This window comes from Eptesicus fuscus, chromosome 13 (assembly GCF_027574615.1).
Source record: "Eptesicus fuscus isolate TK198812 chromosome 13, DD_ASM_mEF_20220401, whole genome shotgun sequence".
NCBI classification, from domain to species: domain Eukaryota; kingdom Metazoa; phylum Chordata; class Mammalia; order Chiroptera; family Vespertilionidae; genus Eptesicus; species Eptesicus fuscus.
The window spans coordinates 39,082,025-39,105,426 of record NC_072485.1 but is presented as its reverse complement, the minus strand read 5'-3'; the positions used below and the strand labels follow the sequence as shown (position 1 = coordinate 39,105,426).

Here is a 23,402-nt window from a genome sequence, read left to right as displayed (position 1 = left end):
TTAGACTTGGGAAAAAAGAAGCACCGCCCCAGGTCTCACCCGGGTTTGACAGACGCTTTTGAGGCCATCCTCGGGTCCCTCCGCCCCATTCCATTCCGGCCGGCGAAGGACAGACCTTTTACCCAATAGCGCGCCTCCTGTCTGCGGTTGGGTCCCGCCCCCATAGGAGCGGAACCAATCAGCACGCCAGGTCTCGGCGGGGTGGTGGGGGTTGCACTGCGGTAACATGGCTCTTCCTTAGGCAGCGGCGGCGGCGCGAGGTGGGGTAGAGCAGTCCTGCCCCTCCGGTGGCGGGTGTTCGGGCTGCAGGGGCTCTGCGGGCGGGTCGTGGCTGAGCGGTGGTAGCGGATGCCGGAGGAGTGCCGGCCCCGCCGCTTGGCGGACCCTGGGTCAAGATGAGCGTCTCAGCGTCGATCGGGGGCACGGTCCCCGCGCCGCCCCCGGGCCCGGCCGCCGCCGCGCTGCCTCCCGGTTCTGCTGCGCGGGCCCTGCATGTGGAGCTGCCGTCTCAGCAGGTAACCCCGCGGGCTCGCAGCGCTCGGAAGGGGATTCCGTGGGCGGCGGGCTGTCCCCGTGCCAGCGGGAGACCCCGAGAAGTGGCCGGGAGAACTCGGAGGACTGACGAGGTTTTGTAAGGGGAGGCGTCCAGTGATGGCCGGACCTCTGGGGGACCCCGCAGTCCCGAGAGGAGAAGCCCCGTTTCTGGAGTTGGGCTGTGTGGAGACGGGTGGGAGCCTGTGAAACTCCCGGGGGGCCTGAGCCCGCCTGTCACCCGGGGATTCCCTTGCGGAAACCCTCCCCCTTATCCCTCCAGGAACGGGCCCGGGGAAGCCCTGCGGTCCCCCCGGGGACCGGGACAGCGCTTTTCCTTTCTCCACCCACTTGCGGAGAATCCAGTTGCTACTCTTTCCTACCGGAGAAGCGAGCAGTCTTGAAGGTGTCTAGCATTTTACTTTTATTCTCTCCTAATTATGACCTGCCCCCTCAGCTTCCCGAGAGAAATCCTTTGAGACTTGGGGGTTGCCTTCCTAATCCCAGACCCCCAAGGAACGCATTTTAGCCATTTAAGGGGGCTCTTTCCTATCTCGTTCCTTCAAATGAGTATCCGTGGAAGGAGGATGCGACAGATATCCATGTCCCGCTCCGTTTGCAAGAGCCTGATGGCTTCCTGGGTCCACATTTTAGGGGGACAATAAAGAGAGCACTGAGTTTGGGGGTCTGAGGAAATTCTTTGTCTCACTCACGTCTCTGTAGAGTACTCCTCCCCTCCTTCTCTCCCTTGCCCCCCTGCTTCTATCCCCCGAGAGGAGACTTTGCAGGAACATTAGCTTTAGGGAAAGTTAAAGAACCTTTCATCCTCTCTATTCCTCCTTCCAAACAGAAAAGCTGTCAGTTGTTGAGAAGTTTACCTTGTTGGATTTGTGCTCTGTGCCAAATGGCTGGTAGTTCATTTAATTCTCGCAACTCTGTGAAATAACTGTTTTATTAGCCCCATTTTGTAGAGTCTGGGAAACTGAAGCTCGATGCACAACCACTCGTTCAAAGCCTCGCGTTTAGTAGGTGCCGGCGCTGGGTTGCAGCCTCCAGCGTCTGACTCGAGCCCATGCGTGCGCGGGGTTGTGTGCTTGAGACTTGGGCAGCTACCTTCACACAGGACAGAGCATGTTCCTTCATACCTTTCCTCCAACTTTCGGTTTCTGTCCTAGTACTTGGGAAAGGTCCATAAAGAGGGAAGCAGAGGTTGGGGGCAGAGGGTGGGTGAGAAATGGGATGGATCTGAATACCGGAAAGTGTGGATGTGTGTGTGTGTGTGTGGTGGGGGGGGGGGGTGGGGAGGGGGTTTGCTAAAGGGAAGAGGGGAGTTGAGATAATAGTGGTGGCCAATGAGCTGAACTGTTTGCAGAAGCAAGGGGTGTGTGTGTGTGTGTGTGTGTGTGTGTGTGTGTGTGTGTGAAGTGGATTTAAAAGACTGCGATAGTGTGTGCCCTGGTTTTGTGGTGCTGTGGGAAGCGAATTTGGGGAGAATATTAGGCGCTTGAGAGGAGTGAGGTTTGGATTGTATTTATGAGGTGCTGGGAAAGAGGAAAAGTATTGAGGGGAGGGGAGACTAACCCTGGAATGAGCGTTACTGTGAACGTTACGTGTGTGTGTGTGTGTGTGTGTGTGTGTGTGTGTGTGTGAAGAGGTGGATTGTGAGACTGGATACTGGGAGAAGCAGTGGTGGGCAGTGTTACAAGCAGTCTGGAGAAATCCTAAGGAGTTGAGGACCTAGAGGGGTTTAGTTTGGGCAAGCTTGGGAAAATGTGGAATTAGGAAAGAGAAAGCATCATTTGGTTCATAGAGTCTGTTCTTTGATAACAGTTCACAGTTTTAACTTTTGAGGAAATAACCCTAACATACTGTCCATGAAAGAAATTCAACTGCATTTGTGTTTATCAAATTGTTGGATTTGTGATGAGGAATATATATGGTGACTTAAGTGCACAGTGAATGCTGTATGAGTGCCGAGTATGGTATTTACAGCTTTCTGAGGGTGTCATCCTTCTTGGATTCTTGGAAGGCAGCCTATAGTATAACAAAAACACTTTCACTTTTGCAGTTGATATTAATTTAGCTTTCTGGGTCCAAATGCCTAGGTTTTTGGGGTTATAAATATATAACATTAAAAAAGAAACATTTTTGTTAAATTGTTATCTGTATACAATAAACTGCACTGATTACTAGTATACAACTTGATGAATTTTAAGTATACATCTTGATGAATTGTCACAAAGTGAACAGTTCTGCAACTACTACCTGGACTAAGAAATACAAAACTATTAGCATTCCAGAAGTCCCCTTTATGTTCCCTCCCTTCTCTCTCTCCCCTTTTCTCTGAAGGAGTCACTATTCTGATTTCTAACATGAGAGATCAGTTTTCGCCTATTCTTGAACTGTATATGAATGGAATCATGCAAAATGTATGATTGTGACTGGTTTCTTTTGCTCAGTATTGTTTGTGAGAGTCATAGGATATGTGTGTGTATAAAACTTTCTGTTAGCATTAATTCATTGTCTTTTTATTTTTGCCTATGGCTTTTGCAAAATTTCAAAGGTTTAGATAAATTGGAAATCCAGTTAATTTTCCTTTAAATAATACCTTTTGGCAATCATGTAATTTTAATAGATCCCATGCTATTTAATAAAATGTTAATATTTCTAAACAAGCCAACCCAATTGATTTAGAATTTCTACTAAAGTTGATTACTTCAAAGCATAGATTCAATGGTTCCCCAGCCTATTTCTAAGGCAGAGTTTTTCAGCTTTGGCACTGTTGACATTTTGGGTGGGTAGATGGATGGGGCTATAAGATTTTTAGCCCCACTCCTGGCCTCTACCCACAATGTACCAACAGCACCTGCCCAGTCCTAGCAATAAAAAATGTATCCAGATGTTGCCAAATGTTCCTTAAGGGGCAACATTACTCCTGGTTGAGAACTACTGTTCTCAAGTATACTTTCATTTTAAGATAGAGAGTATCACTGTTGTTACTACTCATTTATTTTATTCTTCATTAATCTCTTTGCTTCTAATGACTGTAATGTTATAATAGATTAGTTCCAGAAGTATTGGACCACCCCCCCCCCATTTGCCTCCAGAAAAAAGACTTTTGTTTTTGCTTAAAGAAAGTTCATAAAATTATGTATAATACCTAATTTATTTCTGTCTTATTTTAATCTACTTGCCTTAAAAAAAACACACCAAAAAACTTCAGTTAAAACTTTATAAATCCTGATTCTTTATATGTATGAGTACTAACTACAGTCTGATAGCTACTTGACTGTGTCAAATGAAACTACTACTTAGTCTTTGCCTCCTTTTGCTTCTCTGTGATCTTATTTTAACTGTAATTTCAGTATGAACTAGTCACACATTTTGAAGACTTTTTGCTCTGTAATTTTTGGTTGTGGTTCTTAATTACCTAGTGAAGATGAGTTCATTTGAAGAATAACTTCCTTTATACCCTTAGATTTAGGAGTTTTGAAATAAAAAATGTGTTTTGTGAAAGAGACATTTAATATTTCGTTAAAAGTTTAATTGAGAGTATTTCTTTCCTTCCTGAAGACTTCCTCACTTGAGTATAACTTAACTATGTTTCTCAGATACTTAGAGTGGGTGTGTGCTGGGGGGAGGGGGTGCTTTTTAGTGATTGTTTAGTGATCCTTTTTGGGGGGGTCACATATTTCTTTAAGATTTGGTAAAACCTATAGACTCTTTCCTTAGAAAATGCACTTATATACATACATAAACACAATTTTGCATGCAGGTTTGGTTTCCTTGAAGTATAAATAGAAGAGCTCAGATTAAATAACCCTAGCCCACTTTAATCCCTTTTTAAAAATTTTTTTAAAAAAGATTTTGCAATTTAATATTATTTTTCTTAGTTGTCCATATCTCTATCTATCTATCTATCTATCACATTTTGCATAATAATATTTAGTTAAGTATGTTTAACTAACCCCATTTGTAGACTTTTGGACTCTTCAGTTTTTCTCTATTACATTGTTGCAATGAGTATTCATATATAATTTTTGTAGGATAAATTTAGAGCAGTGAAGTAACTCAAAGGAGGTATATATATATATATATATGTGTATATATATATATATGTGTGTATGTGTGTGTGTGTGTGTGTATACACACATATATATAAATAATGTATTTTATATATAACTATTTTAGCTTTAGAAAATATTAGCAGTTACCCAAAAAGGATATGCCTATTACACTGCTACCAAGTTATGAGAAGACCTACATCTCCACTTTTTGTTAACTTTGGTCATCATAAATCATCTCAGTGTTTTCCAACCCAATTTTATATATACAGGTTTTATACATGTATTTTACCTACATATAAATACGCATACAGGGATAGACAAAAGTAGATTTACAGTTGTAAGTACACAAAACAGTTTATTCTTGTATTATTACATATTAATTTATTATTTTCCATATGAACAACTGTAAACCTACTTTTGCTCATCCCTTTATTTTTGTTATTTAAATGAGCATTTCTTTAATTATTAGTTATATTTTAATAGCTTTATTTTTGTATATCAAGCACTATGTTAAGTACATGATCTCATTTATTCTTATACAACCCTATGAATTTCAGTACCTTTACACATGTAGCATTTCTTTAATGAATTGCTTGTTCCTATCTTTGGCATTACTTTTTCTGATTGCTTACTTATATTTTTCATTGATTGAATAACATTTTTTCTTGTCCTTATTTTGGAAGGAGGTGGGGTATATTAGTGCTATGAGCCTTTATCTTCCTTGAATTTTTTTTGGGAAGTGAATGTCTTTATTGTTATTATTTTGTCTGACCATCATCTCCCCTGCACTTACTCTGATAACTGTAACTTACTACCCTACCCTTTGTTTAGGAAATTGCTTCAGCTTCTCCATGTGTGTTTTTTTTTCTAATTGAGATATAATTGACATTAGTTTCAGGTGTACAACATAATGCTTTGATATCCTATATAATACAAAGGCAATATGCAAACTGACGCTAATAGTGGAACGACCAGAACGACCACCGCTCAACCAGTCACTATGAGGCGCACTGACCACCTCTCGATCCCTTTCCCTGGCTGGCAGGCTCCGATCACCCGATGGTGAATGGGGAACCAGGGATGGGTGGTGGCGGGGGGCAGGGCTGGCTGCAGGCAGACAGGGAAGATGGCCCTGATCACAGGCCAGGCCTAGAGACCATACCCGTGCACATTTTGTGCTCCGGGCCTCTAGTTTTTATATATTGTGGAATTTTAAAATAGACTTTATTTTTTAGAACAATTTTAGGTTTATAGAAAAATTGTGTAGAAGGTTGCCTTATATCCTATATCCAATTTCCTCGATTTTTAGCATCTTTCATTAATATGGCAATTTTTTTTACAATTTATGAACCAATATTGATGCATTATTATTATCAACTAAAGTCAATAGTTTAGATTTCTTTAGTTTAAAAAATTGTGATAAAATATGCATAACATAAAATTTGCCATATTTATTATTCTAAGTGTACAGTTCAGTGGCATTAAGTACATTCTCACTGTTGAGCAACCGTCACTATCTTCTTCCATAATTTTTCATTATCCCAAACAGAAACTGTATCCATTAAACAATAACTCTCCATTCTTTCTTCCTTACGTTCCTGGTAAATTCTGTTTTCTGTCTCTGAATTTGCTTTTTCTAGAGACTTAACATAAGTAGAATCATACACTATTTGTCCTTTTGTGTGTGGCTTATTTCATTCACTTACTGTTTTAAACGTTCATCCATGTTGTAGCATGTATCAGAATTTCAATCCTTTTATAGTAATATTTTATTATATGCATATGCCACATTTTAACCATTCATCTGTTGATAGATATATAGTGTTTGCCTAATAACCTTTTTCTGTGCCAGGATTTCATCCTGAATACTATATTATATATCACTAGAGGCCTGGTGCATGAAATTCATGCACAGGTAGGGTCCCTAAGCCTGGCTGGCAATCAGGGCCAATCAGGGCCTTCTGGCTGCTGGCTGGGGCCTTCCTTCATTCTGCTGTGCCCCTGGTGGTCAGCGCATGTCACAGTGAGTGATTGAACTCCCAAGGGGACAGTATGCATATTAGGCTTTTATATATATATAATTAATATATATAATATATATATTAATATATATATGTAATTTTATCTCGTTAGCTTCCTCTAGGTTGTGACAATTCCTTAGACTTCAATTTTTGATGACTTTGACAATTTTGAGTAGTAGTCAAGTATTTTGTAGGATACCCCCTTTATTGGAATTAGTCTGCTGTTCCTCTCTGGTCTGTTCTGCCCTGCACTTGTCTGTGAGACATCTCGGTGTTTCAGCTCTAGACTGGCCTGGGAAACAGCAATCTTTGGTGGAAAGGGAACATGTGCTCCTCGAACCAGAGGGGAGCTGACTTATATATAAAAGCCTAAGCGACTGTTAGGACTGGACGACCGGCCGGTAGCTATGATGCACACTGACCACCAGGGGCAGACGCTCAACACAGGAGCTGCCCTTGGTGGTCAGTGCGCTCCCACAGCCAACCTCCTGTGGCCAGTCATTCTCCCATGGTCCCTCCTCCTGGCCAGTGTGCCCCGACCAGCCCTGATCGCTGGCCAGGCTGAAGGACCCCAGCCATGCACGAATTCGTGCATTGGGCCTCTCGTATAGACAGAAGTCCTCACCCTTGGTCCCTGATTGGCCTTTCCTCATGCAACTGAGGACTCCAAATCCTTGCAATTTGATTGGTCCAAAAGGCACTGTCCTGATTGGTTGGTGAAGAAGTTTATGGGGATATAGCTGTGTAGCTCAGATTGGCTGGAGAAAGCCTCAGTCCTACTGGTTGAAATAGGATTCCAGGAACTCCTTTATAAGGCCTGGCTCAGACGGCAGAAACACAGTACAGGCAGACTGTTCAGTGCAGGCTTCTTCCTGAAGTGCAGTTTGCACGAGAGGCCCCTTTGTAGAGAAGGCTGGGCTCTGTTTATTTATTTTTAAGCTAGAGGCCCAATGCATGAAAATTCGTGCAAGAGTAGGCCTTCCTTCCCCAGGCTGCTGGCACTGGCTCCCCTCCGGCACCCAGGACCTGGGCTCGCTTCCCTCGGGCCCCAGCTTCATCAGGAAGGACGTCCGGAATGACGTCTGGTCTAATTAGCATATTGCCCTTTTATTATTATAGATTTGGACCCAGTTAGTTAGTGGGAGCCCTTCTTTTTTTAAAATTATTTTTAAAAATTGATTTTTAGAGGGTGAAAGGGAGAGAGAGAGAGAGAGAGAGAGAGAATGTGAGAGAGACATATCAACTGATTGCCTCCTGCACTTGCCTGGATCTGGGCCAGCGATGAACCTGCAACCCAGGTACACGACCTTGACTGGGAATCAAACCTGAGACCCTTTGGTTTGCAGGCTAACGCTCTAACCACTGAACCACACTGCAGGAAGCTGTACCTTATTGGGAACATATACCCCTGCAGTGCAGTAACATGCTAGGCACATTTATTCCTTCCACAAATATTTATTGAGCCCCTTCCTTGTGACTCAAATAAAAAATAATATATAGTTGTATATCTATAAAATAAAATGATGGCAATTTTTGAGCTTCTTTGGATCTTGTAAACAAAATTATATGAGGAAGCTACAGAAACTCAAATCAGCATCCTAAAATCATTATTTTTATATGACAAAAGCCATGAGGAATTTAAGAAAAATTTTTTTGTTTTTCCTGTGAAAATGTTTAGTTTTCCTTTGAAAGGAAAAACTATGCTCTTTCGTAGTACTTACTTCTCCACAGGGTCACAGTTCTTAACTTTGTGGCAGAAAATTCAGAAGTGAAACTGACTGGAAATAGAGTAAGAGCAGAATTGAAACTAATAAGTTGGGCCTGAAATGTGTAGTAAAAAAAAGGTCTTCATAATTTCCAAATGTGTACTTTGATAATCTGTGTATTTTTTACTTGTCAAACATTACTACTAGGGGTGGGGTAGGAAGGTGGCAGAAAGAAATATTTGTCATTTTTAATGTACTTAAATATGTGCAGCTACTAACTAGGGTTGTTTTAGAAAAATTAAAGACATTATGTTAAGAGAGGACATTTTAGCTTTTATACTTTATTTTAGGTTTGATGAAATCAGTCACATCTCAGGCAGAGTTCAACTTCTTTAGTGCCTTGTATTTTAGCAGCTGCATCCTTATATTATCCAGGTAGAGGAGCACACGGAGAATGGAAAACTTGACATTGGAATTTAAAAATCATAATTTATACTATACCTTGTTTGTTTGTTTGTTTGTTTGTTAATCTTCACTGGAGGATATTTTTTCCCATTGATTTTTAGAGAGTGGAAGGGAAGGAGGAGAGAGACAGAGAGACAGAGACAGACATCTATTGGTTGCCTCCCCGACCTGCCCTGACCTGGGCTAGGGATTGAACCTGTAACAACGGTGTATGTCTGTGGCCGGGAATTGAACTTGTGACCCTTCAGTGTGTGAGCTGACACTCCAATCACTGAGCCACACCAGTCAGGGCTATAGTATACCTTCTTGATTCAGAATTATATAACCTTGTTTTCTACCTTACTTTAAGATGGAAACATGAATTTTGAATCATTGAATTTTATAGATGCAAAATCTGAAGCACTCGGTTGAATCTATTTCCCTGACCATAGCTCTGGCCTATCTGTTTATTCCGGCCCTCGAGTTAATAAAGAGTATTCATATAACAAATCTGAGTTGAGTGTCATACTGTTCTGCTAGCAGCAGGGACCTGACCAGATCCTGGGTCTCTCATGAGCAATTCTACTGTGCTTGGCTGGGTATTTTGAGAACTTGTTTCTTAAAGTTATCTTTGCTTTGACACATTACACCTACAGCTTTGAGGATTTTAAGCTAGAATAAAAATGGGAGAGAGGCTGCATTTTAAACTTCTTTTTATGGGCGGAACACTCAGACTCCACCCCATTCCTCTCTTATGCTGTAAATTAGAGTGAAACTTTGGAATGTCCCTCTGTAGTTTTTGTGAACAGTCTTCCTGTTTTGTCCCTGGGTACTTCCCATGCCTATCCTTTTTTGAATATTCCACTTAAGTCCTGATTCTCTACCTCTTTAATACCATCTGGTGATTTGGGGTTTTTTGATGCCAGGAATTTTATTCTGTGTACTATTGTCATTGACCTCATTGACTGGTAATGTTATTAGGCATTGAAAACTCTAGTTAAGTGCATTTTTTGGTTAAGAGGCTGAGACAGATAATGCTAAAGCTAAGCATTAGAACCCAGCACTTAGGGGGTCTTGGTCTGTTTGTTGGTCCATTGAAATATCTGGCACCTTTCCCCCACCATGGTTTTAGAATGTCCTAAAAGATACAGTCAGACTTAAAACAAATAATAAAGTCAGGAAGCTGAAACTGGCAGTTACCTTTGGCGTTTGTCGGTAGACTCCTGAGTAAGAAAAAAGACAAGATACAAATAAGTAAAAGTGGAAATCAGACTTTTATGATCTGTTATTTCCAGGACAAACTTGGTGTTCTTTAACATGACTTTACTTTTTTTGACCCATAAGTAATTCATGTGTTCATTTTAGCCTACGTTAAAAGTGATTTTAAGTCCAGAAGTAGAAGAAACTTTGATTTATGTTAGGCACAGGATTAGAAACTATATGTCTTGTTTCCTTTAATCTACTTGTGTCTTTTAGAGGATACGAATTATTTCCTGACATAATTGCAGTCATGTTTTTGTATAGTACAGGAAAAGTAAACTTTTAAAATGCAAGGATTATAATTTTTTTTTTTTTTTTTACGTTGTCTACCTTACTGAATAGAATAATGTCATTGAGAAAATTAGTACTGCTGTCATGGGTCCAAAGTTCATGTGTCCAACACTTCAAAAGGCTAAAACTCAAACGTCAGAGTTTGGAGTAAGGAGAGGTTTATGAATTGAGAAGGTGCCAGCTGAGAAGATGGGAGTCCTAATCCTCAAATCCGTCTTTGGATAGTACAGAGTTCAGGCTTCTTTTATGTCAAGGGAAGTGTAAAAGGGAGGGCAAGAGCGATTGCCCACTGCACGCATCTGGGGCCAGCAGAGGTTGGAGGAAGATTGTGCTAGTTGCTGTGAATCTGGTTACAAGGTTCCTACAGATCTTTGGTAAGCAATACACACTTTACTTACCTCCTCAAGCCACAAGCAGAATTTCTGTAATGAGTAGCATGCCTATATTGCAAGACTAAGCAGAAGCTATTAGCCTGAACCATGGTTACAAAGCAGCTTGAACAAGATGGAGCCAGAGGGCCCTAGCATCTTACTGTTACACTGCTTTCATCCACTAAATGTTAATGTTTAGGTATATATGAGAAGCAACAATATGAAGAAGACTTTCTAATTTTTCATCCTGAAAATAGATCACAAAGCAAGGGAGGCAGGTAGACTTTGTGGTGCTCATTACCAGTTTAGGATATTTTACAGGACTCTACTCAGTACGGATAGAATTGGTCCCATTATAGAACTGTACATATAGGTATTTCAGGCTTGTTTTCATGAATTGACTTAATGGAATTTATTCTATGTGGAAGGTATTTGAAATATACATAAAAATCAGAACAGATGTCCAGTTGCTCTGGAGTGACTATTTTACTTTGGATAGTCATATATTTCTATCAAAAGCTATGAGGCTGATTATTAGATGGGACACTAAAATTGCATAATTTCTTAATTGCACATTAGCTGTGTTTTTGATATTATACAAACTTGGCTATTTTTGTTTGTTTGTTTTTTTGCTAATTCTCACTCTAGGATATTTTTCCATTGATATTTAGAGATAGTGTAAGGCAGGGGAGAGACAGAGAGATAGAAACATCAATGTGAGAGAGACACATCGATTGGTTGCCTCCTGCATGTGCCTACACCAGGCCAGGGATCAAGCCTGCAACCAAGGTACGTGCCCTTGCCTGGAATGGAACCGGTGGATCCTTCAGTTTGCGGGCTGACACTCTATCCACAGAGCCAAACCAGCGAGGGCCAGACTCGTCTATTTTAATACTATCTAAAGATCATCTTAGTTTGGGATAGTGGAATGGGGATGGAAGGTCCGGAAGGATGTCTCCAAAGTGGAGATCCTGAAACTGAGTCATGAAGGAGGATTAGGTGTTTGTGTACTTAATTGTATTCATTTCACTCCAACTTTGTGATGACCATTTGCTGCCAGGTTTTCCACCAGTCAAAACTCAGGGTTCATTGTCACACAGCATTATAGAAATACCTTTAAAAATGACTCATGGACAAATTTCCCACTCTTACCTTTTTACATTTTGCCATGCTGTCTTGTGTCTTTTAGTATCTAATCTCTTTAAAACCATTCTCATAGTATTTTTCACCACAGTACTTAGAACCATCTCCCCCATGTAACAGGTGAGAACAGTCAAGGCCCAGAAAAGAACATGGAGGAGGTTGAGCTCATACCCAGCTATTCTGGTTCTACATTCAGAGCTCTTCCTATCATCTTTCTCTGTTTGCTTGTTGTATTTAAAATACAACTTTCCAATTTCACCTTTGCCTCATTCTTCACAAACTGATATAGCTCATGTTAGGTGGGTAGGTTTTGAAGCTACAGGGAAACTGACAACAAAGATTGAGGAAACTCTAAGGTGATTGACAATAATAGTACTGCTATTAAACTGTCATATGTGCCAGCACTGTGTCTAAGCACTCTGCAGTTACTTCGTTTATTCCTCATTACAACTCTGTGAGGTAGAAACTGCTATTAGCTCCATTTTTCAGGTGAGGTACCTGGAGCTTAGGTTAAATATATTCCCAAGTGGGATGGCAGAGCTAGAACTCGGTGTTTGGGTAATTGGAATAAATATCTGATTTTGAACTGAAGTACCCTTTGCTTTTTCAGGTTGATTTAATCGAATTCAGTTTGTACAAGGGAGTCTCTAGAACTTTACCCTCATGCTGTAGTGTGCAGACTGTTGTACAGAAGTTAGTATTCATGCTGTGTGTGGCTTATTCTGTCTGTTCATCTATTCCTCTCGTGGCTGGGCATCTATAAAAGTCCTCCCGTATTATTTGCTCTTAAAAAAGTCAAAACTTGTTTGTGCAGAAGTGGAAATGGGGCAGAGGCCAGGACTTTTATTTTTATTGAATCTATGTAGACTTATGGTTTATTGTTTAGCTCTTGGCACACCATGGGTACTCAAGAAATGTTGAAATACTTTGGTTTGTTAGGGGTACAGTGTAGAAGAGAGAACTGTGAAGTGATGAGAATGCTTGTGAATGGTGAGTTTATTGGGACAGATTGGGATTAAAGATTGTACTGGAAAGTAGTAGTTTAGGGCCTTTGGATTTCTTTAGTAAAGCTTGATTATAGAGGGAGGGCCTTATTAATTAAAGGCAATCTGGGTTCTATGGCAAAGAGAAAGAGGTCATGGGAAAGAAATAATGGAAGCGAAGACATGACTATTCTGGGTTAGATTTACTAAGTTATAGTTTGCTAGACTTGGTAGGTTCCAAACATAGATTCTGCCTGAAGTCAGTATGTTAACATTGAAGAGAAGGAAGCTGGTTTTTCATAGTATAAAGAGCAGTAGCTTTAGGGCAATTAATAAAGGATGTGGAAAAGAAACATATGCCAGAGATATTATGAAGAAAGAATTGATGAGCTGGATGGCTGATTAGACATGGAGGTAGGGATGTGGACATCACCCAGGCAAAGATGTCTCAAAGTTTTTGAAACAGTGTATCTGGAAAGCAAATATACAGTGTATATACACAGCCCAGGAGATTAAGCCTGGATCCAAATCTTGATTTTGCTACATACTAACAGTGTGAACATGGGTATGTCTGTCCCTTTACTTAGGACCTCACTTTTAATGTCTGAAAAATGAGTAAATTAATGCTAATTAAATCTAAAATTTACATACAAGTTACCGAGGGATGTTATTAAAATATACTCTGAGTGGCCAGATTATTATGATCACCTGACGTTTGTAGGCAAATTAGCCGTACACTGCATCGTATGGGATATGGAAGCCGAAGGCCTGTTCGAACACCTTTGCTGTCTGCAGTTACCAAGATAAAACGTCTCCAATTCGCACAGAAACACAAGGATTGGACAGTCAAGCATTGGACAAAAGTCATGTGGTCCGATGAATCACGCTTCCAGTTGCATCATGCAGATGGCAGAGTGAGAATTTCACGGAAACAGCATGAAAGCATGCACCCCACATGCATGAGTACAACCCTTCAAGCTGGTGGGGGCAGTGTTATGGTTTGGGGCATGTTTTCCTGGCATGATTTGGGCTCTTTAATTTGTGTGGAACAACGTCTGAATAGCACAACATACCTAAGTATCATTGCTGATCAAGTTCATCCTATCATGTTGATGGCGTATCCCAATGGAGATGGCTTCTTCCAACAAGACAATGCGCCATGCCACGGTGCTCGTATTGTGCAGGAGTGGTTTCAAGAACATGAGGGAGACTTTACCTTGCTTAGGTGGCCCCCACAATCACCAGATCTCAATCCAATTGAGCATTTGTGGGACGAAGTTAAAAGAGTCATCAGGCAGCTGGTTCCACAACCATCACATCTCACAGAACTGGACAGTGCTACTCATCAGGCATGGTGTCAGATTCCTCCCATCACCTTTCAACATCTCGTGGAGTCAATGCCAAGAAGAATCGCCGCAGTATTGAAGGCAAAAGGTGGCCCAACAAAGTACTGATGGGGTGGTCATAAGAATCTGGCCACTCAGTGTAGATTCTAATTGAGTATGTCTGTGGTGGGGCCTGAGATTCTGCATTTCCACCAAGCTCCCAGGTGATACTGAGTAGCAAAGACTTAGATGACTTTGCAGTTGTGTAGTTCTATAATTCTGTTTATCAAATGTTTATCCTTTGGGGATCTGTTCTATGCTTGTGATTTTTATCACCTCTGTTTAGATAAATGAATTCCAAATCGGTCTCTTCATTTCAAATTGCAAATGCCTAAACCAATTCATCATCTTACCCTGATAACCACATCTCTTTCTTGATATCTGTATTTCTGTGAATACTTTATAATAAAGTCCTTTATAATTTTCACACAGCTTTTACACCCATTATTTCATTTGATCCTTAACCCACAGAGGTAGGCATGCAGGAAATATCTCCATTTTATGGAAGAGAAACAGGCTCAGAGAGAGTTAAGTGATTTGCCCACTAGTGAGTGATAGAACCACCCTAGAGTTTAGGATTATTGACTCTAGGTTGAGGTCGTACCACTGTGTCACATTGCTACTAGTAATGGCTATCACAGATATAGTAGTTGGTTGCCATGTGTTTTTAAAAATGTAAATTTAGGCCCTAGCCGGTTTGGCTCTGTGGATAGAGCATCGCCTGCAGACTGAAAGGTCCCGGTTTCGATTCCAGTCAAGGGCACATGCCTGGGTTGTGGGCTCAGTCCTCAGTAGGGGGTGTGCAGGAGATAGCCAGTCAATGATTCTCTCTCATCATTGATGTTTCTCTCTCTCTTTTCCTCCCTCTCCCTTCCTTTCTGAAATCAATAAAAATATATTTTTAAAAAATGTAAATTTAGGGCCCTGGCTGGTGTGGCTCAGTAGGCTGAGCGCCATCCTGTGCACCAGAGGTCGCTGGTTCAATTCCTGGTCAGAGCACATACCTGGGTTGCAGTTTCAATCCCTGGACGGGGCAGGTAGCGAAGGCAAACTGATAGATGTTTCTTATATCTATCCCTCTCTCTCTCCCTCTCCCTCCTCCTTCCTCCCTTCCTTCTTTCCTCCTCTCCCTCCCTCCCCCACCTCCTTCCCCCCCTCCCTCTAAGCATGTCCTTGGGTAAGGATTAAAAATAAAAAAGTAAAATTAGTTTTATTTAAAAAATAGATAATAAATTCATGAGGAAAATTTTCAAAAGGTCTATAAAAGGATACAGTAAAGGTATATCACTCTGTGCCCCAGTTACCCATTTTCCCTTTTCTGGAGCAACCAGTGTTGTTAACTATATTTTATGCATCTCCGATAATTATATAATTATATTCTCCCCCCCTTATGAAAAACAAGTGATAACATGCAAAACATACTGATTTTATAAACTGTTTAGTATTTTTAAAAAACCTAATAGTATATCTTACAGATTGTACTAAATAGGTCTCAAAGAACTGCTGCATAATTTATTCCTTAGGGCACATAACATTTTACAAGGGATAGACCATAATTTAGCTCGTCCCCTATTGACCACCATTTAACTTAGTTCCAGTTTTTTGCTAATACAAACAATAGTGTATTATATAAATTATATTGCATATCTGCAAATATATATATTTGGAGATATATATATCTATCTATATATCTATCTATCTCAAAAATATATTTTGTTAATCCTCATCCAAGGATATTTTCTCCATTGATTTTTAGAGAATGGAAGGGAGTGGGAGAGGGGAGAAAGAGAAAGTGAGAGAAACATCTATGTGAGAGAGACACATTGATTGGTTGCCTCTCGCAAGAGCCTGGACTGAGCTGTGATTGAACCTGTGACCCTGGTATGTGCCCTTGACCTGGAATTGACCCTTCAGTGTGGGGGCTGACGCTCTAACCACTGAATACACCAGCCAAGGCTCTGCAAGTATATTTTCAACATAAGTGCAGAAGTGGAATTGCTTAGTTAAAGAATATGTGCATTTGTAATTTTGGTAGATATTGTGAGATTGCCATCTGTAGAGGTTTTACCAATTATCCTCTTTTCTGCAACGGGCCTGTTTTGCCCTTGCCTTGCCTTTCAATATAGTTTTAACTTGCATTTCTCTTGAGTGAGGTTGAGAATCTTTTTATGTTTAAATGCTATTCACATTTCCTTTTCTGTGAATTATCTGTTAATTTCCTTTGCCAGTTTTTTTCTGCCGGGTTGTTGGACTTTTAAAAACATTTATTTCTAGGAACTTTTTGTTTTAGTGAGGTCTTTGTTATGTGAATTAAACATTTTTTGTTAGGTTCTTTTTGCCTTTTATATTGCATAGGATAGTTTGGTTTTTTTAAGCAGAAGAAACTATTTATTTTTTAATTGATTTTAGAGAGAGAGGAAGGGAAAGGGAAAGAGAAATATCAATGAGAGAGAGAAACATCGATCAGCTGCCTCCTGCATGCCCCTTACTGAGGATCGAGCCTGAAACCTGGCATGTGCCCTGACTGGGAACAGAACCAGGGACCTCTCAGTGCACTCGATGACACTCAACAAACTGAGCCACACCAGCTAAGGCACATAGGATAGTTTTATACATAATATGAAAACATTTTGTATAGTAAAATGTGTTAATTTTTTTCTTTTTATAGGTTCGAGTTTTATGTCATTCTTAGAACTTTGATATTATAAAATAATTCTTTATGATTTCTTTTGGTACCTTTTATGCTTTAATTATTCACATTTAAATATCTTTAAGTTGTTTGGAATTTGATATAAGATATAGGATATGTTTCCTACTTATATATGTTTCATTTCTTCTTTTTTATTTTCTGGTGGCTATCTAGTTTCCTGACATCTTTATTTATTAGGTTTTATTTCCCTCTAGGGGAACTTTGACTCCCTTATCTCCTTTATCAATCTCCCCTTCATCCTCAACTATATCCATTATCTAATTAGCCCCCATTAAGTCCACTTTTTCTCTAGGATCCTATATGGTCTTACCTTTTTCTGTTCTTATTGGTATTACTTCAAACTTTTTAAATGGACATTTCAGTGAACAATGAAATATGTATATTGAAATGTATACAGTCATAGGGGATTGGTTCTAGGACCTCCCTCCACCCCTAATACCAAAATTTTCAGATGCTCAAGTCCTGTGCCATGCTCAGTATGTCCCGGGGTGAACCTGAGCAGGGTGGTGGGGGGGGGCGGTGAAGGATTAAAGACGACAGACAAGAGAATAAAGCTGGGGCTAGATGGGATGCTGCTCTCTGATGGAGAGACAGTGCCACAGCCTGCAAGCTGAGTCTTTATTTTATAGCCAGATTTCATGAGGCAAAATAAGGGTGTGGTCAAGATGTTTACAATGTTCGTGCGGGTTTAAAATCTACTCAATTACATGCACCTGAACTCCATCAAGCTTTGTTTTGACAGCACTTGCTGTACCTCCCGAAGCCTGTATCACTCAGCCACGTGGGACCACAGGTTTGGACCATAAAGTCAAGCTTACAACCATAGCATTTGGCTATAATTGTGCTGGGAGGGCTTTTCCCTCTAAGCTGGGACTTGCACGTGGCTTTGCCACAAGAGGAATGTGCCCTCTTGTTAGTCTGAGGCGGCTTGAACCTGTCCAAATGCTGTAGCCACTATCCATAAAGTCCCTTATTAAAAAACTAGTGACCCGGTGCACGAAACTCGTGCACATTAAAAGGGGATTACTTAGAGGAAATAATTTAATATTGCTATTTGCCCTTTCTCTATAATAGAAGTGTCAGAGATGAAAGAAAATTAGTAAAATGTATATGAAAACCTTCCTCCTGTCAGAGTCTGGGGCTCACCACGGGACCCAGAGTCAAGTCCCCACCCACATGCACCTCAAAATCACGTGAGACCCAGCCCCAGCACCCGCCCCCCATTGGGCTAGATCCAGACCTGTCCAGTCTCACCCTTGTCAAGCCCTGCTGGGCAGGGGGCGTAGCCTCAGGTCCCCTGGCCTGGTGCCAGGATGGGGGGTATGGCCTGAGGTCCCCCAACCCAGACCGGGGTGGGGGGGTGCCTTGAGGTCCTCTGTCAAGCCCCACCAAGTAGGGGACACGGCCTGAGGTCAAGCCCCGCCAGGCAGGGGGGCACAGCCTCAGGTCCCCTGCCCAGCACTGGGAGGGGGGTGCAGCCTGAGGTCCCCCGTTAAGCCCCGCTGGGCGGGGGCGTGGCCTGAGTTCCCCTGACCTAGCGCTGGGGGTGCACCTTGAGGTCCCCCGTCAAGCCTGCTGGGTGAGGGGCATGGGCTGAGGTCCCCTGTCAAGCCCAGCCAGGTAAGGGGGTGCAGCCTCAGGTCCCCTGGCCCGGTGCTGGGGCAGGGGGCGCGGCCTGAGGTCCCCTGTCAAGCCCCGCCAGGCGGGGGTGTGTGGTCTGAGGTCCCCCGGCCTGGTGCAGGGGTGGGGGGCATGGCCTGAGGTCCCCTGGCCTGGCTCTGGGGCCGGGGGAGCAGCCTGAGGTCCTCTAGCCCAGCACCAGGACGGGAAGTGCACCTTGAGATCCCCTGTCAAGCCCTGCCGGGTGTGGGGCATGGCCTGAGATCCCCTGTCAAGCCCTGCTGGGTGGGGGACATGGCCTGAGGTTCCCTCTCAAGCCCCACAGGGGCGGGGGAGGATGTAGCCTCAGGTCCCTGCTGATTGCTCATTAAGGCTCCTTATGGGAACTTGGCCTCAGCTGTGGGTGCAGCCATCTTTGTGATGGAGTGATGGTCAATTAGCATATTCCCTCTTTATTAGGATGGTGTAGTATTTGCGTATAACCTATATTTGTATACAGGCTATAGCAGGGATTGCCTACACATTACTTCATTTGTGTGAATTCAGCATAGTGCTCATTGGTGCAGAGCAAACTCAAATTTTGCTTTTTTTGAATTTCTGGGATTTTCTTTTTTAAGAATATTTTCAGTCTGCAGTTATATTATATACTAGAGGCCCGGTGTACGAAATTCATGCACGGGGACGGGGGGTGTCCCTCAGCCAGCCTGCACCCTCACCAATCTGGGATCCCTCTCACAATCCAGGACTGCTGGCTCCCAACCGCTCGCCTGCCTGCCTTCCTGATTGCCCCTAACTGCTTCTGCCTGCCAGCCTGATCACTCTCTAACCACTCCCATGCCAGCCTGATTGATGTCTAACTGCTCCCCTGCCAGCCTGTTTGCCCCCAACTTCCCTCCTCTGCCTGCCTGGTCACCCCTAACTGCCCTCCCCTGCAGGGTTGATCGCCCCCAACTGCCCTCCCTTGCAGGCCTGGTCCCTCTCAACTGCCCTCCCTTGCAGGCCTGGTGCCTCCCAACTGCCCTCCCCTGCTGGCCTGATCGCCCACACCTGCCCTCCCTTGCAGGCTTGGTCCCTCCCAACTGCTCTCCCCTGCTGGCCATCTTGTGGTGGCCATCTTGTATCCACATAGGGGCAGGATCTTTGACCACATGGGGCAGCCATATTGTGTGTTGGAATGATGGTCAATCTGCATATTACTCTTTTATTAGATAGGATAGAGGCCTGGTGCACGGGTGAGGGCCAGCTGGTTTGCCCTGAAGGGTGTCCCGGATCAAGGTGGGGGTTCTCTTGGGGCGTGGGGCTGCCTGGGCGAGGGGCCTGTGGTGTTTTGCAGTCCGGCCATGCCCCCTGGCGACCCAAGCGGAGGCCCTGGTATCTGGAATTTATTTATCTTCTACAATTGAAACTTTGTAGCCTGGAGCGGAGCCAAGCCTCCTGCTCGCTCCATGGCCGGCAGCCATTTCTGTTAGAATTTATGTATCTTCTATAATTGAAACTTTGTTGCCTGGAGTGGAGGCCTGGGCCGGCCAGGGTGTACGGAAAGCTTTGCTTCCTCCATTGCCAGGGGCAACCCTAGCCTCCCGCTCTTTCTAGCTCCGTGGCTGTTGCCATTTCTGTTTGGACTTGTTTACCTTCTATAATTGAAACTTTGTAGCCTTGAGTGGAGGCTTAGGCCAGGAAGGGCAGGCGGAAAGCTTGGCTTCATCCATTGCCTGGGAAACCCAAGCCTCCCTCCTGCTCTCTGTGGCTGTAGCCACCTTGGTTGGGTTTATTTGCATACTCGCTGTGATTGGCTGGTGGGCGTGGCTTGTGGGTGTAGTGGAGTGATGGTTAATTTGCATATCACTCTTTTATTAGGTAGGATAGAGAAGGGATATAATGAACTCCAAGGTACCTATTACCCAGCTTCAATAACAGTCACCTCATGGCAGGTCTCCTTTTATCCATATGTCTACCTACTTGTCCTCCCTCCCTCATCCCAATTATTTTGAAGCAAATTACAGACATAATATTACTCTTAGCACATGGACCACTAACAACTATCCTCTGTCTTCCAGTTTTTTTTAAAGATATGTTTTTATTGATTTCAGAGAGAGGAAGGGAGAGAGAGAGAAACATCAAGCCACCTCCTGCATGCCTCCCACTGGGGATTGAACCCTGACCAGGAATCAAACCATGACCTCCTGGTTCATGGGTCAATGCTTAACCACTGGGTCACACTGGCCGGGCATGTCTTCCCATTTTTATTCTCCAGATCATCCTGTGTAATTCTGTGTCTTCCTTCTTTGGCCTTATATTACTAAAATAACAGTGCTCTAATAAATGCTCACTGAAAAGTACACTACTGGATATTTTTTAACCTCAAATTGGCCTTTCGTGTGCTTTCATAAAATTACATATTCTGAAATTAGGGAATACCATGTTTGTATCCTCACAATTCCTCACATAGTCTGTGGAGGAAATACCAGCAAGATAAAACAGAAAAGAAAGAGAACAAGAGAGGATGGATAAGAGAGACATGCAGAGGAAGATACCAGATCTGTCAGTATAAGGAACTGCTTCTTAGAGCAACACTCCCCAGAGGAAGCATAGAGGGAAAAAGGCAGGTTTGGGTCTTCCACCAAGATTTCAGTGAATAGGGTGGAGATAAACAAAAACCCACAAACAAACCTAGAGAGAAAACCTATAACAAAAGTAGAAAGTTCAGAGCTAAATTTTGGAAAAGCCTGTTTTATAATTTAGTAGTGCTTAGTAAATGACAATTAAATTCTAGAACTGATTTGAACTTTGGTGAGAGCAGAGTTAATGTCAAAATAAAAGCTTTAGTTCCAAGGTTGGGTAATTTGCTTCAGAGAAAGCTGTCAATTAGGGATAAGTTACAAAGTATTTTATGAGAGATTGGAGTTGATGGGTTGTTTGTTTAAATTTGTAACATTTGCTGTTGGCACCATTTGCTTATAGCGGTAGCACCAGGCACTAGCATTAAAGCATTTTTGTGTTCTTTCAGTACTCTTCACAGTGAGCCTTTCAGGTGGTATCAAAGATTAGAAAAAAATAGATGATTGATAGTGCTAAGCCATAGAAGGGGCTTTTGTATTTTTTTTTTTTTTAAAGATTGACCTAATTTATTCAGCTTAAATTCTCGATGCAGTAAATAAACATTTTTACCTTCTGTGGAAATGTGGAAAACTAATTTCCTCTCAAGTTTGCTTTTGTTGCCCCTCATAACAGTATACCAAAGTAGCAGTAATCTGAAAACAGATTCCGGTTCACTGGAAACAACCTGGACCTTAATTCTTCCGTGCCATGTAGCCTCACCCCAGGCTGAGAAAAAATACCTTACCTGAAATCAGTTGAAAATAGGAAAGGTGGGAGGTGTCTAGAAGTTTGACTACATTTCCAAACCAGATGTTACTTTAAAAAACTATCTTATAATATCTGTGATTATCTACATTAGGGTCAGCAAATAGTCACTGTTTTTTATAACAACTGATGAGGTAAGAAAGGTGTTTACATTGTTAAAGGTTTATAAACAAACATAAAAACTAAGAATGTGCAGAGACAGGATGTGCCCTAAAAAGGGGAAGTCTTTACTCTTTGACCCTTTATGAAACAAGTTGGCCAACCCTTGATCTACATCATTCAGGATATATGTTCCTTATGCATATAAACCTTGACCTGTTATGTATATTTCTTTACATGAATATTTAAAATTTCTTGCTCTCTTGTTTTATTCTGTATTGGCACTTTAAAAAAAATGGTTATATAGTTAGTTTTCCATTGTATGAGTGTACCACAATTTAAGAGTGGTTATTTAGTTTTTGCTTTTATAACCAATGCTAGAGGCCCAGTGCATGAGGGGGGAGTCCCTCAGCCCAGCCTGCCCCCTCTCACAGTCCGGGAGCCCTCAAGGGTGGGAGATGCCCTGGCAATCAGGGCAAGGCGACGCCCCATCAGACTTCTGCTGCTGCCACTGCCAGCAGCGCAAGCCTTGGCCAGCCCTGGTTACCTGTGCCTTGGGCTGGCCCTGGGCGCCTGTGGGGCTGAGGGACCTGGGGGACTCCGGAGGCAGGCGCGCGGAGCGGCCGGGCCCGCCGCCCCAGCAGGGCTGAGGGTACTGGGTGCCGCCATATTGTGGCTGTGGGCGCTGCCATCTTTGAGGGCATGGCAGTCAATTAGCATATTCCCTCCTTATTGGCTGTGGGTGCTGCCATCTTTGAGGGCATGGCAATCAATTAGCATATTCCCTCCTTGTTGGCTGTGGGTGCCGCCATCTTTGAGGGTGTGGCAGTCAATTAGCACATTCCCTCCTTATTGGCTATGGGTGCCCCCATCTTTGACTGTGTGAGGATCAATTAGCATATTCCCTCTTTATTAGATGGGATTGGAATAAGCATATTTGTGCACATTTTTGTGACTTAGGGAATTGCTTGGTCAAATATTATATGCAATTTAAAATTTGATAATTATTGCTAAATTGCCCTCCCATCAAATTGGACCCTTTTATATTTCTCCCAACATTGTTTTCCTTACTCATATAAACCTTGACCGAGATAAAATAGTTTGAATCTTTAATCAGATAGATCTCTTCATTTTCTATTGCTGAGTAACAGATGAAAAATTTAGTGGCTTAAAACAACATCATTATTTATTTTGCTCACAAATATTCAGTTCGGTTTGGGCTTGGTGGGAACAACTTTTCTGTGCTTTATTTGATATCATTCATTTCTGAGTCTCAAAGGCTGGGAACTGAAATGGTCATATGTCTGCTTTAGCTGGGATCTCATCTGGGGCTGTGGAGAACACCACGGAAATCCTTTCCATCTGGCTGCTTGGCAGCCAGATGGCAGGGTGACTGAATTCCAAGGAA

The 23,402-nt window shown here is 42.4% G+C and overlaps 1 protein-coding gene across 3 annotated transcripts in view; it reads left to right on the top strand.

Annotated features, from left to right (window-relative positions):
- The first annotated feature begins 221 nt into the window (after positions 1-221).
- Positions 222-23,402, top strand: part of UVRAG (UV radiation resistance associated) — a 274,349-nt gene continuing 251,168 nt past the window's right edge. For all 3 annotated transcript variants that reach the window (XM_008149987.3, XM_054724634.1, XM_054724635.1), the window contains exon 1: positions 222-515. In XM_008149987.3, the coding sequence (XP_008148209.2) occupies positions 396-515 (120 nt within the window). In that variant the 5' untranslated portion in view covers positions 222-395. The remainder of the gene's footprint in view (positions 516-23,402) is intronic.